Source organism: Xiphias gladius, chromosome 12 (assembly GCF_016859285.1).
Source record: "Xiphias gladius isolate SHS-SW01 ecotype Sanya breed wild chromosome 12, ASM1685928v1, whole genome shotgun sequence".
NCBI classification, from domain to species: Eukaryota; Metazoa; Chordata; class Actinopteri; order Istiophoriformes; family Xiphiidae; genus Xiphias; species Xiphias gladius.
Genome location: NC_053411.1, coordinates 11,250,567 through 11,267,742, shown reverse-complemented (window position 1 = coordinate 11,267,742; position 17,176 = coordinate 11,250,567). Strand labels below are relative to the sequence as shown.

Sequence of the window (17,176 nt, the reverse complement as noted above, 5' to 3'; positions counted from 1 at the left end):
CCACGGAAGTAGCCATGTAGGGGCTCAAGTTGAACACACATTTCGATCTATAAATCATTTCTTACCATCCCAAACACTAATCTCCAAGCCCTCTTCTTCCCTCGACCTTTTTTCTTTCTATTTTCTCATACCCTCTTTTCTGTTCGATAACACTCACACCGCTAGTGCTCAGCCCCCTCGCTCGCCTGCAGCACTGACCAACGGTAAAGTGATTTGAAAAGGAGAGCCATAAACGTGATGGATGTGGTCCAGCTCAGGGTTTAGCCCCAGCTGTCGGGCATGTTTTTTGTCTTTTCAGACAGACCCGCTGGGTGCGCGCCTTTCTTCACCCCCTCTCATCCACTCTTTTTTGGGGCTGAGGGGAGTTTTAAGACGAATATATTCTCGAAGGCTGTCAAGGTCATGGGTTCAAACGAGTGGCTGACACTGCTGTGAAGATCGGAGATTACATTTTTACAGGATGAGATCTTTACTGGCATCTACCGAAAGCCAATAAGATGCAGTTGAAGGGATGCAGTGAGCTGGTATCGTGTGTTTTCAATAAAGGCACAGGTGGTTGATCTTAGATTTCCCTCTTTGGCTTTAAATGCAAGTCGTATAAATCAATCAGTTTGTTTTTTTTTCCCATATGATCTGGCTCCCATGGTTTTCTCTTAAAAATCATCTTTCTTTCTTCCACAGGCTCGATGACATGATGTTCCTACCCTTTTCCCCTCCCCCCTCCACCTCTCTCTTCCCTGTTTTCCTTTTACTCCTCCTTTTCCTCCCTCCATCCCTTGTCTCCTCTTCCCTTTCCCACACCCCATTGAGCTGGACTTCGCCTCATGACCCCTGCTACCACCTAGACGGCCGCCCGCGACACTGCCTGTCGGAGTTCATCAACGCTGCCTATGGGGTCCCGGTCAATGCCAGTCACTCACTACCAGTGCCTGATTATGACAGCAACATCACCACCTTGACAGACCTCCACAACCCTCATAACCTCACCTGCTGGATTTCTCACAGAGGCACTGACACCGGGGAATGGGTCCTCACCGTACCACTGGGCCGTCGCTTTGAGATCACCTACATAAGTTTACAGTTCTGCCACCAGGGGGAACCTTCAGATCCCATCTCCATCTCCATCCTCAAGTCAATGGACTACGGGCGCACCTGGAGGCCGATGCAGCACTACTCCAGTGACTGCCTCGGAAACTTTGGGCTGCCCTCCCAAACAGTGGCCCAGACCAGGCATCAAGAGACGGAGCCTCTCTGCTCAGACCCCCGACCCCTGCAAAAGCAGAGGGGCGGAATGGTGCTGGCGTTCTCTACCCTGGATGGACGACCATCCTCTCCCGATTTTGACCACAGCCCCACTCTCCAGGACTGGGTGACGGCCACAGACATTCGTGTGATCTTCCATCAGGTGTCCAAAGTCGTCAAGGTAAAAGGTAAGAAGGAAGGAGCACGACAGCAGGATGGTAGAGAAGATGACAGAGGGACTGGGCTTCTGAGGTGGAGATCAGGCTACAAGGGCCACACTGGAGAACAGGTCAACAAGTTAAACACAGATAATACACTGGCATTTTTTGACAGGGAGACAAAAAACTCAGAGATAAGGGGGAGGAACAAAGGAGAGAGAGGAAGGAAGGGCCATAATAAAGGGTCCAGTCAAGAGGAAGATGGACACAACGTGACCAGCAAAGATGGGGGGGGTAGTTTTGGTACGGACATGCTCCATTATTCAAAGAAAGGCGGAAAAGGTAGAGGGCATGGCCATAAGAAGGATAACAATCATTGGCTCCCTTGCCCCAATGGCAGCTGTAGTTGGACAGTGGAGGGGCGGGGCATGAGCAACAAAGGACGGGAACTGAGGAAGAGGAGGAATAATAATCTCAACATGAGACAAAGTGCCAGGAATCTGCAGGTGGCTGCGCCCTCCTCCGTCACCTCTCCTGTCCGAGCTCCCCTGGCCCTCTCGGACCTGCAGGTTGGAGGCAGGTGTAAATGCAACGGACACGCCTCCAGGTGTCGCCGTGACGACACAGGCCGGGCAGTATGTGTGTGTGAGCATCACACGGCAGGGCCAGACTGTGATATGTGTGAGGATTTCTACTTTGACAGACCGTGGCATCGAGCGACACCCACACACCCAAACCCCTGTGTCGGTGAGTCATGAAAATATGTTAAAACATAACAGTCAGTTCCTGAAGTATTCCCCCACTTTTTGTAAAATTTACCATATTCATTAATAACGACAAACATACAACACAACACAGCACAGGCCACGCTACAACAATGAACTACGAAAAACCAAAGACAAATGGGGGGCAGACCGTACATGCAAGGTTGGTAGTAAAAATGTTAGAGTGCGGTGTGTATATTCTTTATTTTTATTTATGTGTTTTTCTTTTTTTTTTCTTTTTCTAAATACTACACCCATTGTATGGTAAATATAGTAAAGGGTTAATTGATAAAATCCTAATTCTGACCACAGGCTACAGTATACACAGTCACTGATTTTTTTAATCCAGCAAGTTAAATTTTGTCAAACTGTAAACCAATAGTGTTTAAAGTAGACGTACCGTTTTCAGCATTAACGTTAATAACACCAGACCCTGACTGATGGATTTTTGAGGCCAGGTCCTTTAAATTTGGTTATTAACGAATTGTAACCAAAGAACTGTTACATACTGAGCAGGACATTTTACAGTTTATATATTAATGTGACAGTGCTCCTTGATGGACAAGCTATGTCATGGAGGAACTATGCTCAAATATCTTGTAATTTATCAGCACCCATGTACACCCATGCCAGTTGTGGTAAGCTAATATTGGCTGATATATTTGAATGAGACATGAATGTAACTATAACTGATCTTTCACTTCATTTGTTACTTTATGGATGAAGGATGAGTATTCATGACACAGAAAAACCTGTTCAATGTGTTAAAATTTTGAACGTTTAAAATGAAGTAATCCAAAATTTTGGAGGTGAGGTCTTCCGATTTTTATTCATTGGTATTTTGGATTTTTCTTTTTCTTTCCTTTGTCCAGCCTGCGAGTGTAACGGCCATTCAAACAAGTGCCGCTTCAGCATGGAGGTGTTTCAGCAGTCGGGCCGACGCAGCGGAGGCGTGTGTCAGAAGTGTCGCCACCACACGGCTGGGCGCCACTGCCAGTATTGCCAGAATGGATATACCCGCGACCACGGCAAGCCGCTGAACCACCGCAAGGCCTGCCAACGTCAGTCACTAGATGTGTGCGTGTTTACTGTATGCGTGCTTGGGACAGGGTCAAGGGGAAAAGTGAAGTGAATTCTTGTTTGTGTACTTGTGCATGGGTGCATGACATGTAACTTTAACTAACTGATCATTCCCGGAAGATGAAAAGCAAATCATGATGTGAAAGAGTGTTTATGTCTGACAGTCTGAATGCATGTCTCTGTGTGTGTTTACATGGCCATTCTGTCTATGTCCCAGCACACAGAAGTGTTTATGGGGTGGTTACACTGAGAGTGAACAGCTATTCCTGTTAGTGATACACACACAAAAAAACACAGAAAAACCCCACTGAGCGGCCACCTGTATCCCCATCGTTACCGTCGGTCGGCATCTGCCGTGACCCCTGACCTTTGACTGGTCACATGTCCTAAGTGACTGTGACACTCTGGCATGCTCATGTGGAGGCCTGACCACGGGCCTAATATATCCAAAGTTAATGGGGTCTCTTTGAGCTTGACACACATGCAGGGGTGAAAAAATTAGCTACAGTAAAACATCCCCATATGATATCATTTTTTTATGCTTGAAACAATAGCAACCTGCAAATTCATATCCACCAAGAGACAGTCTTGCTTCTCAGCTTTAATTTATTGATGCCATACTTCACAGAGTTAGCATTCAGAGGCCAGTGGTGATATAATCACTCATTTTCCCATGTCAGGTTGTAAGGACTTGTGTAAACATAACTGGAGTGTGAACAGAGCTGCTCAAGTGTGTGTGCTCCTTTCTCTATCTGCCTTCTCTCACTGGGTCTTATCCATTGATAGTAGTGGTAAATAAAAAGATTTGCAGTGTAAACCACGGCGAATCCAGGCAGTAATCATTATACAGCATCAAAACAGCCAATATGAAGGGGAAAAAACTGAAGAGAAATGAATGTAGACACAGGATGGGTCTTTCAGTAAGCTAATGTATTAGTGCTGTCAGTAACCCAAACCAGTGATGTGATATTCATTTAATACTCTCATGGAGGGATTTGTCTTTGTTTACCCATCAGGACAGCTAAAGAATATCTTCCCTGGTGCCAGTAAAGGTCTTGTGTCTTGCCCAAGGACGTTCCCCCAGGAAGAATGCTCGCTGTCATGCAGGATTAAACCTGGGTTCTTTGGTTGATGGATCTGACTTTTGCTTAAAATATCTTTCGCTTGCCTCCATGTCGTCTCAACCCAATGGGCGGTCTCCTCCACAAAGCCGGGACAAACTCAACCAAATAAACTTGCTCGGCTTCATGCCTACTTCATATTCATACAAATGAAAGCTATTGGCGCGTGGACGTTAACCTGTACAACCGCAACCTTCTATGATTGGGTGCTGGAAACCTTCACTGGAGTCTGAACCAACAGCAAGACTTTCTTTGAAGCTGCATTAATATTTTTATTTTTACAGCAGTGTCTCAAATGACTATATGTAAGGGGAGGTAAAGGTGCTCATAGTGACGAACCCAGAGAGAATTATCACCCGAATCTGCTGATCCCCTGAGCTCTACCAAGCATTTTAATGTCTTTCGGCTCATTTTTTTGGTTTTAGGGCCCACAAATGAACTGTTTTGTTTCACTCACACCGGCATCATTGCCAGCAGGCAGCTGTTTTCAGCAAAAAAAAAAAAGTTGATAAACCCATTGTACACTACCTGCCCAGCACCAAATGGCAGACAGACAAGTTAGCAACTAGATCTTGGAGAACATAAAAGAGTCAAAAAGAGGCTGAGTACTGGACAAACAGGTGTAAAATTGACAGAGTCACAACTTCAAAGTAAATGCTAATGTTGCTCTGTCCTTACTGGATGTGGAAATAGACAACTGTTTGCTAACATGTTCACGTTTGCCAACGTCAGTTTTGTAAGGTGATTATACGTCAATGTTGGATTTTCAGCTTGTTTCACTGCCCAAAGTGGCCTACTTTTACCTCCAGTCTACAAAGAAATGCGACAAAAGTAACACTTGTATAATCTTTTTGATTTCTTATCTAGCATGTCAGTGCCACCCTTTGGGAGCAGTAGGTCGCTGGTGCAACCAGACATCAGGTCAGTGTCTGTGTCGAGAAGGGGTGACCGGCCTCAGGTGCAATCGCTGTGCCCCGGGATACAAACAGGGCAAGTCCCCTCTACGGCCCTGCATACGTAAGTTTACACCCCGCATTGATGTTCAGTCAGAATCTGGCAAACTGTCAGTTATACACCTTTGTATGGAGACAATGTTTATGAGAAAACTCGGCATTGGCACTAGTTATTTGTTCAATCTTTAAGAAAGACCTACATTTGCCAAGCTTATGGGTGTGCGAATAATGGCGGTTGTTTCTGAGAAACAAAGATAGAAGTAGCACAATGTTTTAGTTTAGAAAAACATTTGGAGAGGAGGTCCCTAACGCTGGTCTCTCTCAACAATGACCATAGTCTTTGCCTAACCTCATCCAAGCAGTTTGAGTTTGGATGATGAGTCTTAACTTATCCAAAAAATATCTCTCTGCATTTGAGGCATGCTGCCCTTCTCAAATATATCACAGACTTTTAATAGTTTGTTGTCAGTCATGACAAAGTGACCTCTTTTTTCTCCTTCTCCTTCAACTTCATTTGCTAGTGGCATAAATGGATTAAACCTCCTATCAAGAACTCTAATCCTTTATCACATAGTAGCTCAATATAAAAGGGGCCGCTGCTGTCTGGAGCAATTTGGCCCAATCTCCCAGCGTGTCCCCTTTTCATCATCCCTGGAGACAGTTTCCATAGCAGCGTTAACATGAGCTGACCGCTACAGGGAAACCTCATCTCCAGCTGATCTGGGATGAGCGTCAGATCAAGTGGATTCTTGCCACACATATCTCTGCTCCTGACCAGCACCGAACCTCAGCCATGAGCGCTAATCCACGTGCACTCGCCCGGCTAATCGCACAAGTGCCGACAACTACACACGCACTAACGCTGTGTAAGCCCCAATCGGGTGACATAGGGAGCCAGCGGTGACGGGCTTCACACCTGTTGTGCAGCTCAAAACACCCCCGTCGCAGGGCCCAGGCTCATAACTTTCCCAGTGAAAGGAGTGAGCGAAAGAAAACCTTGTTTGTTTTTACTGCCAGACCATCTCAGGCTATGTATAGCATCTCTTTCCCCCCTCCCAACACCTCCACGTCCAACACCACGGCTCCTCCTCTCATAGGACAGACCAAAAGGCACACAGCAGCCGGGCTAAACTTAAAGTTAGCTCCCACTGAAAGTTTTTGTCCACACCTTGAGCCGCTCAGGAGGTTCAAAGAATCAAGTTTGTGTCAAAGGCAAAGCACAGTAACTGCATATTTGGTCAAAACTAATTTACTTACTGCTACCTGTAAATGAAAAGTATTCGTTCGAATGAACCGACATCTCGGTAATTCGGTTACTTTTTCCACATAAATCTATGAAGCAGTAGCTACATGCAACCACGATGGACAAAAAAACTCGCTGAACTCCTGCTCAAGCTATCGTCATTTACGTTAACCTACCAGATTTCAGTAGCTGTCATCTCAGTTTATGAATGAGGCGGAATTCATGCCAGTGTTTAAATCACATATTTAAATAGATTAGATCGTAAATTAATTTATTACATTAGTTTCAACATAAATATGAATAGTAGAAGGACAAACACACACTTTGCAAAACCATTATATTACACTCCTATGAACTGTGGAATCTAAATAATCACATTTTAAACATAAATAAACAATTTCTTTTTTTTAGTATTATCTAGGGGATGGTCTTATTTCTGATTTATAGTCACACTGTGTTGTTTGCTTATTCTTTGATCAGATATTTCTGGATTTAAATCATAATATTTCCCATTTTATGCCAAATATTTTTAGGCAAAGTTTGTGCAAAATTGCATATGTTTCTATTCAATTTTTGAGATCTTTGGCCTATTTCGTCAAATGAAAACACTGTCAGATTAAGGTATCAAAAGTAAAGTTTTGGTATCAGTGCTGATCAGGCAGCGATGCCCAGTTCTGCTCACACAGGTGCCCTGAAATGCCTCTTTATGACCTCTCACATATACAGTATGTACATCCACAAACACACAGCGACTTCCTGTCTTTTAAAAGTGGGGGGGGCAGTCAGCTGGGTGAGGGTGTTGGGTGTCAACTGGCCCAGTTGTGTTAGAGAGGACGGGACATGAACGGGGGGACGGAGCGTGAGCTCGGTAATATATGGCCGCACTGTCACACACGCACTTTTACAAGAGGCCTGGATAATGTATGCACAGACCATCGACGAGTTCACGAACAGGGACACACACACAGACACACACACACACACACACACACACACACACACACACACACACACACACACACACACACACACACACCCACACACACAGTCAAGCGAACTTTATTGGATTCTGTTTAAGGTTCGAGGCAAGACCATACAAGAAGTGATGCTTTGACCTTATTGAATTGCTAGAAGTAAAGCTTGTATCTACGTGGGTTCACGTGAGCGTCAGAGAGTGTGTTTCTAGCCCATACAAGGGCCACACAGACGCTCAGTTTGACACTTGCTTACCTTCTGCACAGACATGCCTCACGCACTGAGAGGCATTCAAGCATAAAACACACAACACACGCAACTGCAACGACCTGACAGCCCGTCTAGGTACAGAAGGCCGACGCTTGTCTCCGTATCTGTTCCCGTCACCTGTCTGAAACTGTGTGTATGTGTGCAGGAATTCAAGAGGTCGCTCCGACCCCGGTGTACCAACCTCAATACAGCATAGGTGAGTAGATTCACCTGCAGGAATTACACTGTCTTTTCATTTCAACCTTTTTAAAGAAGTACATTTAGTAATTATTGTTTTCTGCGATCTTCGGTTGTTTCCTCATAGTCGCCTTGGAAACTACCTGTTCTCATGAGCATGTGTTTCTTCTCAGAGATTTTTACCCTAATATCTCTAATTGTATTTGCTTATTGTATTGTGCTTATACAGTGACAGGACTGTGTTATGGAAATATTGGATTTACATGTACTTCACTGGATTAAACAGAAACAGAAATTCCTGGTCTATTATTTTATGTGCACATTTCTAGGAAATGTACGATGTCATGGTAACAAATTACATATATATTGATGGACAATTTTATCCATACCGCCTGCCCCTAATGTTAAGCATGTTCATGTCATAATAATAATTACTCTGGCTGTTTATTTTTTCTTTTAACGCAAATTTAGGTCCATCCACTCTTATGCAGTTATTTGCCCTTTTTTAAGCCTGTTTATCTCTTTGGATATGTTTGTAAAGCACCTTGTAACTACAAGTTTGAAAGGTGCTAAAGTAAAAATCTACATTCTTATATGTGTGAGACTCAAAAATGAAAATATTCAGAGCTACTTTCAGTCAAAGCGAGTAATGCTTCCGCTGTAATGAAAGCTGAAAGACTATTCTAGTGATGCAATAGGTCGCAGCTTGAGAGGGAAAGCAAAACTCGGACTGATATAATCTTTCCATTTTAAATTCCATCGTATCTTAAATTACTCTCTGTTCTACCGTTATAGAGTTTTTTCGCGCTCTAGGCGTTTCCGTTTCACCCATGCAGATTTATGGCACCTGTATGGAATCATATATCAAAACAAAAATCTTCGGCGAGGCCTCGCCGTGGGCCACATTTTTCAACAGAGGGGACCTTGAATTGAAAGAATTGTTTTGGGAGCCGCTGCTCTAACTCCCCGTGCAGTGGCTGAGCACTCCCTCCTAGTGGCAGCTTGAGGAATGTCCCACCTGCTGCACTCCGGGGGTCATCTGTTAGTCACAGGATACTGTGATGACAAATAGAAGCAGCCATATTGTAATTAGGGGGAAAAGACATGTGCTGATATGTTTGCTATGAAATGATACTCTCTCATTTGATGCATTCTCCCTCCCTCCCTTTCTCTTCACTCTCTCTCTCCTAGCGGAGGAGTGTGTTTCATATTGCCAGCCGTCTCAAGTTAAAGTAAGGATGAACTTGGAGACCTATTGTCTCAAGGACTACGGTTAGTCACATGTTTGTTTTTTTTGTTTTTTTTATTTTATTTTACCTTGTCATAAAAATCATAGTTTAGATTTAATAATGATGTGTGTTGTATTAATAATGATACAAAAACACGATGTAAAATGTGCATTTGCAAATTTGTTTTTCTCAGTGCTGAAGGTGCAGGTGAGAGGGATGGAGCGTTCAGGTCCATGGTGGCAGTTCTCCATCTCAGTCCAAACCGTCTTCCGCACAGGGTCCACCTCCCGCGTTCGCAAGGGCCCCCACTCCCTCTGGGTCCCCGACCGTGACCTCAGCTGCGGCTGCCCCGCCCTCCACGTGGGTCGGACTTTCCTCCTGATTGGCGCAGAGGAAGGAGAGCGGGGCTGGGGCCCGGAGGAGAGTCGCCTGGTGGCGGACCGCTCTACTCTGGCCCTCCAGTGGCGGGAACACTGGAGCCCCAAACTCAGGGGCTTCCGGGGGCAGGACAGGAGGGGCCGCTGCCCTCCGAAATCCCCCAACAACCACCACAGTGCGCACTCAAAATCCCAGTCTGGGTACATCCCCCCTCACCTGCTGACTGAGAAAGACACTGACAGTGTGAACACACACTCTGTAAAAGCGGACAAAACTCAAACTTTAATAGAGCCACACACACACTCTTACTTAGAGGGCAAGGTTAAATCCACTGGGGCGACCCCCTCGTCCACTACACCTGCTCTGGTGTGTTCCACTCAAGGCCCTGAATAAGAAAAATAACCACAAGGAGAAATAAAAGAAATAAAAAAGACAGGATGACTGAGATTTTGCCTTTAATCCTCCACCTTTCTGGACATTTTGCAAAAAGAGAACTACTATAAAGAGGAGAAAGTGCTTTCTCAGACTTTTTTTTTTAATTTTTTCCTGAAGGTTTCAGGAGGAACAGAAGTGACCCCTCAACACACAAACACATACACACCTGTGACGTGATGTTCAAATGCTGATCTAAAAATGTGAAGAAGCACATACGTTTCCTCATGCCACTGTTGGCTTTTGCGTATTTTTGGAGGGTAGAGGGCATATTCATGATGGTGCACTGAGTTCTGCGGCAGCACCAGGTGGTAAACGATTAAATGGCTTGAAGGCCCACCAAAAAAAAAAAAAAAAAATGGCGCTATGTGAAATATTAGCAATGAGGATTTTAATATTTTCTACTAAAGAAACTTTTGAAAATTAAAGTCTGGCTAAACAGTGCCGGAAACTCCACGCGGTATTTTTGTCACACAAAGATTTGTTTTAAAGTATTGTTTGATTCATATTTATTCTTAAAAGACTCTATGTAACACACACAACAAGACATAAGTGACATAGCAAAATATACACGTAAGGGCAAATATTCTACCTCATATTTACTACACACAAATGTAACCGAAGCCTATTCAGAAATGTGACTTTTCCTTTTTTAAATAAAAACAGGGAGAGTGATCATAAATAATTTTCTTCCACTTTTTGTTAAAGGTTTTACCACAAATGAGGCCAATACAATATCTTTGACTTTGTTTTCTTATTTGTCATCATTGAAAACAGAAAGTAACATTCATTAAATTTCCTAAATAAAAACACTTTTAAACTGACAACCAACACACAGAGCTTTAACATTTAGAGAACCAGAGAAACATTTTACTGTAATAAACTCATTTAGGGTTATTTGACTTATAGTTACAGGAATCACAATGCAGCCTGTCATTTAGTTAGGAAACACTCTGAATACTGCACTGGCCATTTGTAAACTAATATTTGAGTAGAATTCATAAAATCCTTTTATTTGGAAAATTTTTCCATGTGTTTCTTCACTTATCCTCCGAGCCTGAAATTGTGCATCATTATCATGTCCACAGCTCAAACTATCTTTCTTTTATAGAAATTTTTCTCCTTTTGCCACTTTTGCACACACACACATGCACCTTGCAATCCTTCTGCACAAATATTTGGGGAAATGGAGACTATCTACAATCTGCTCCCTCGCTGGACAGCTGACACAGAGACCAAACTAACCTCAGCCTCATTTTCTAACCATGCAGGAATCCTCAGATAGACAGTCATGAGCCTTGATATGGATCTAAAAAGCATCGGTCCGACCTGTCGTCATGGCTTCTGTTTCCATTTGGGAGATATGGCGTCATAGCCCAGGGGAAATGGTGGTGGCGGGGGTGTATTAAGACAGGTGGAAGCGCTCCTATTTGTTGAGCAGCTACGTTGTTTTGGTCGCGGCCGTGTCAGCGATTGGCTGTGCCGCTGCGCTGAAGCCTGTGATTGAAAATAAAAGGAGAAAAATAGACTTGCTGACTGATGATCGCTCAGTGCGATTCGACATACAGTACAGTGATGAGAAGGGGGTAGTGTGTGTCGGCTTGTTTTTAATTCTCTAATGAGGTCCAACCGTCCACAAGGATCTGGAACCAGCAGCTTCTCAGGGCCAAGTAACACGCAGGGCCTCCCGATAACACAGCCCTTTGTTCGGTTTTATTTTTTCTTAATGCAATAGCCCATCATACAGTCCTTGTTTTTTTGTTTTTTTTGCGGCTTTCATGTTTTTCACTTTATGAAACAAAGTTGAAAGAAGAAAACGCTACTGAAAAGATTCTGTTTTATCAGGGTAATTCATTTTCTTAAGTGATTTTTACCTTTTTTTCTCCAACCCTCTTAGGGCCCCAAAAATGCCTGTAGGCAAGGTTGACAAAGAAAATAAAATGATCAGGAAAAATATCATCATAAGTATCACATACTGACTGATTAAAAATCATAGACGTCAACCAACATGAAAGCGAAATGTCCTGTTTTCTCCTACAGAAGTTTTATGTCAAAAATGGGGGGTAAAACAGACTGTATATATAGCAGGAAATCCACTGATGTCGGGAAAACAAGATAATCAAAATCTCAATTTTATATACAATCTGAGGACTGCAAGAGGGACCTACAGTTTTTCACAACCCAGTGTATAATTAGTATTGTAATTATAGCATCTTTCACATTATTTTACTGGCCTAATGTTTTGTTTTAAGACTAATTACTGCATTCTTCTGTGGCCCCGGGTCAAACCTGGCTACCAGTTTATGATACCGTGGTGCTAGCTGCTGATAGCGAGACGTTTTCAAATCCCGGCTCGAAACTGATAAATAAAATGGTGGACTCCCGGTTTTCGGACCCCGCGAAGAACTAAAGGAGGTAGAATGGCAGGAAAGTGCAACATACAGGAAAAGATGAACGCTCCAAACTGCTCCAAAGTCCAAAGGTCCTGAGGCGCACTGAGAGGGAGAGAATATGAAACCAACAGTCAGCAACTGTCAGTCAAATCAAGGCCTTGGAGAGGGAAAGAGACGCTTAAGTGCAAGAGGTCGAGCGTCTTAAAATGAGTAGTTCAACCATCGGTGATATCGCTGATGAGCGCAAGGCTGAGAAGGCAGAGAGGGAGTCTATAGTAAGGCAAAGGGATGATCTTTGCTTTGCAGCTTCATTTAGAAAAGGATCTGCGTGTCAAACAGCAACTAAGGGGACTCTGGGCGGGAAAAGTTCCTCCGCCAAGAAATAGATGACCTTCGAGGGACGCTCCAAAAAGAGCGCGAGGAGAAGAGAAAACTCGTAGCCTGTCAGAGCGAGGTCTACCTTCAGTAGATAAAGGGCTTGAAATTGTGCTATGAGGGAAAAACACTGAGATTACATGATACGTCTGATAGGTTATAGGCAGAGAAAGCAGGCTCGCCCCAAGGCTCTCTGCCAAGTCCAACTCAGAGGACGAGAAACTGTGAGAACTGCTGGTTCTGGGAAACTGAAAAAGCCCAAGAGGCAGAAAGGGGTGAAGAAATTTGTTTATAAAGTCAAACTCTGGCATTGGGGTAAACAGTAGAAGAGAAGACTCTAGCAATACTTCAACATTTTTGGAATTACACTAACTTGTTTTATGGCAGAAAGCTACACCAATAAGCCCCGACATTGAAACCGGTAACTGGTTTTATTGTTGTGGCTGATCAGTATCATCCTACCACTCTATTAATTAAAAGGCTACGGCCAGCAGCTGGTTTGCTCAGTTCAGTTTGGTTATACTGAAGTGTAGAACAATTTGCTGGTTTACGGGGGGGGAGGGGGTTGTATAAACCTGACCTGATCCTGATCCTGATCCTGTATTTCTGCTTTTCAACCCTAAGCCTTTTTTTCTTTTTTTACTCCACAAAATGTAAAGGACTTCTTTCAAAATGTCATATCCAATGCTCAGCGGGTTTCCCGAACTTAATCTTGTTTTGACATTTCATTTTGAGGGGGGAAAAAAAGTTTTTCCAATTTCTTTCTCTCCTGAACAGAAAGATGGATAACATGCTGTGCTTAAGTGCAGACTGCAGTGTCACATTGTGAACAAACAACAGGTGTCAACCACAGCTGTATATGGCCGATAATTGAGTATTTGATCGGAGGATGTGAGTGGTCTGGATGTAGAATATGTTCTGAGGAGATCAGAGGAGTTGTTCATTCAGTGTTTTAAAGACAAATAAACTAATCTTTAAACGGTTCATTTCACTGAAGGTAGGCCAGTACACCAGTACAGAGGACGCATGGTCCCTTTTTTAGTACCAGTGAGGAGTCTTGGCGCTGCATCGCCTGTAGGCGAACCAGTGAAAGACTGACTCCTGTTATATAAAGAGAATTAGAGTAATTGAGAGGCGAAGTTCTAAAAGCATTTATGATGAGGTTCAAATGATTAAATTATTTTTTTTAAATCAATGAAATTATGAATTTTTGAAACTCAAAACAAGGTGTCAGACGCCATACTGATTTGTGCGACTAAAGGGACGTAACGTGGTTGAAAGGCCTGGTGGGGGTGTGGAGGTGAGTGAAAAAAGAACATTATTGGATTTCCTATTATCCATAGCAACATAATTTGGCCGGTGTCGGCAACATAAAGGACGTCCTTGTGAATCTTCATGTCCCTTTGCAGTTTGTGTTCACCACACGCAGTTCCATTGCAGGCTTATGGTGGCCCCCTCTTTGACAGGCAGACATTGGCCAGGGTCGCAAGTCCACTCTTAGCAATTTTTAGAAAAAAATACAATTTAAAAAAAAAAAGTATATTATGAAATAGTACTTAAATGAAATAATTTAAAAAACCTAATTTTCCATTCCATTTTTGTTTTTTCCAAATGATGAGAAATAGCGGATCACACTTGTCCAGTGTTGGTAACGTAAGAATGTGTGCGTGTGTGTGTGTGTGTGTGTGTGTGCGCATGTGTGTGTGAACGCAAAGCACCTGCTGCGTTGCTGCAGGAAACACCTGTCAGTGGTCGTCTCCGCGGTGCAGCCTCTGTCGACATGAGGGTTTGATCCTAAAACTCCCCAAACACACACACTTACAGAGACACTAACAGACAACTTAAGCCCGCAGCTCTCTCTGCTGCAGGGGGAGCACGTTGTCCGCGGCTTTGTTCGGGTTAACTGACAACGCACACTTCACCGAGGCGCTGCGGGCGAGGGCAGGCCCTGCCGTTTTGGTTGCATATGGAAAATGGGGATCAGCGTCTTCTGCTCTGGCCTGGGAGGCAGCAGTGTGTGTGTGTGTGTGTGTGTGTGTGTGTGTGAGAGTGTGAGTGTGTGGTATTATGTTTACAACCTGCTGAGGATACGTTTTACGAGAGGTGACTCCTCCTGCTCTGCAGCCAGAGCCAAAGTTCAACTAGACCTCTCGCAAACAAACACGCACTCTTATTTTTATCCTCGCATTTCCTTTTCACACACGCGCGCGCACACACACTTCAAATTTCCCTTTCCTCTCCTCTTTTAGCTTGTACATCTCTCTTTTTCACACACTCCCAAGAACTGAAGTCCAAGTTCAGCAAGTTTCACTTCCACACTGTTTTCAGGACAGACACGCAGGGCACACACACACACACACACACACACACACACACACACACGGGGCTTCTGTTAACCTGAGAGGCAGTGGGTCAATCCCTGTGATCCGCAGCCTGCATGCCTTCCATACAGACACGCCGCTGACACAGCAACCTGACTCCCAGCTCGATTAGGACTAATCAAGCATGGAACGGCTCCGGGCAGAAATGCCTTGAAACACACACACACACACACACACACACACACACACACAAACACAAAACTACAACACAAATATACTGTACTACGAGCATGTGCGCACAGGCTGTTTTTGGTTTCCTATGAATTATTGCTGAAGGTGATGGAGTGTAATGCTTTTTTCAAGAGCAAAATCACGGACACCATCAGTTGTTCTGACGCTCAGTGGGCGTGACAGCACCGCACGGCTCTCGCCTCACATTTAACCTTTTCCACATACCCCTCTTTTTGCCCATGTTTCTGTCACGTCACTCTTTATCTGCTCAAAGGTGGCAAGACAGCACTAAAAAAAAAAAAAAAAAACCTATAACATACAGCATTGTTTAAAATAATTTCAGCAGTGTGGTTTGTGCAGGTAGTATTCCTAATTATTCCTAATTATTCATATGCAATTGTACATGTGGATCTTTCTTCCATAGTCCAGGTGGGATTCATCCGTATTAAGTTAAAAAAAAAAAAAATTCTACATTTTCAATTACTGTATATTGGTGTTCTCATCATCACAAACTCTGTTAAATTGTAGATTAAATGGATCTCAAATAATAATATTGTTTGATCAAAAATTTGATAATTGTTCTTTTTTTTTTTAAATGTTGGGAAGCTTAGTAGAGGTAGAAGGAAATCCTTGTTTTGTAGACACATAACTGCAGCATCGTAACTTGAAGGATTTGCACTGTGACGCCACGATATGTAGCAGAGAATTTCTGTATAAATTAAGTTACTATATGATCTTTGTTGACGAGACGGTAAGAATGATAAGTCTGAGTGTGACCGTATGGAACGAGTGCTGTCAGACGTCCAGAATCTGACTTCAACTGTAAAAATTTTCCCACCAGCCCCAGGTGTCGACCAGTCGTCTGGTCCAGTCTTTAGTCACAAGACGTCTCGGGCCTTCCTCAGCTTTGTACTCTGCAATGGGAACCTCATTTTGTCTTTGTAGTCGTCAAGCGGAACCTTATTTTGGCAGCCACTGTGTCAGAGGGGGACAGGTGATTTACGACGCGACAGGGCAACAGGGTGATCCCAACTTCTTTCCAGTTTGAGACTTGTTCTGGATGTTGTTATGCGTCCACACACACTTCTCAGTCTGCTAGTACTGGGAGAGCTGGACTGGGGGTCCAGGATTAGCGATCAAAAGACTGAGGGGGGGTTTTGGGGTAAAAGGTTGGAGGTAACACTAGCCCGGCCTGCCCAGGTGGTGTGGTTGAAAAGAGACTCCCATCTGTGGTGTGGATGGGTTGAACATGGGCTGTATGTGTGTGTGTGTGTGTGTGTTGGCTTCCGATATACTGCATGTGTGTGCATGACTTTTATGGAGCGTACACTTCGTGGTGAACTCCGTCTAGTTGGATTTGAACCGTAACTGATTGGATTTCAGGCTTGGGGAGGTGACCTCTGACCTTATTACAACATGTGTGTCCCGGATTTTTCCCTGAACCGCATGTCAGCTTCACATTATATATATTATTACATATATCTAAAAACAAGACAGATAAAACAGAAAGACTCTGTTGATCAAATGTACTGGTTTCTAGATTTTAGTTTTATTCACTTCAAATGAACTGTTATTTTAAATAATAATTCACTGTACACTGTGGAAAGTCTGTATTCTCAAAGGCTGTTTACAGGTCAATAATGAACCTTAACTTTTATGCCAACATGACTGAAAGGTCCAAAAAGAGTCCAAAAAAAACAAAACAAAATTTGAATATCTACTATTCCAAGATAACTGGGCAACTCCCTCTGATGGTTGAAAGCTCTATAGTAGCTACTAAATGGCCCTATTATTGTGGCGTAATTTGATTTTAATAATTTAAACACTGATTAAA

The 17,176-nt window shown here is 43.5% G+C and overlaps 1 protein-coding gene across 1 annotated transcript; it reads left to right on the top strand.

The window, feature by feature from the left end:
- Window positions 1–691: 691 nt before the first annotated feature.
- On the top strand, window positions 692–9,983 carry ntn5 (netrin 5). Its single transcript, XM_040141557.1, has 6 exons — window positions 692–2,147; window positions 3,037–3,225; window positions 5,233–5,382; window positions 7,952–8,002; window positions 9,175–9,255; window positions 9,406–9,983. Exons 1-6 carry the CDS (start codon window positions 692–694, stop codon window positions 9,981–9,983), a joined length of 2,505 nt encoding a protein of 834 aa, XP_039997491.1.
- Window positions 9,984–17,176: the final 7,193 nt, after the last annotated feature.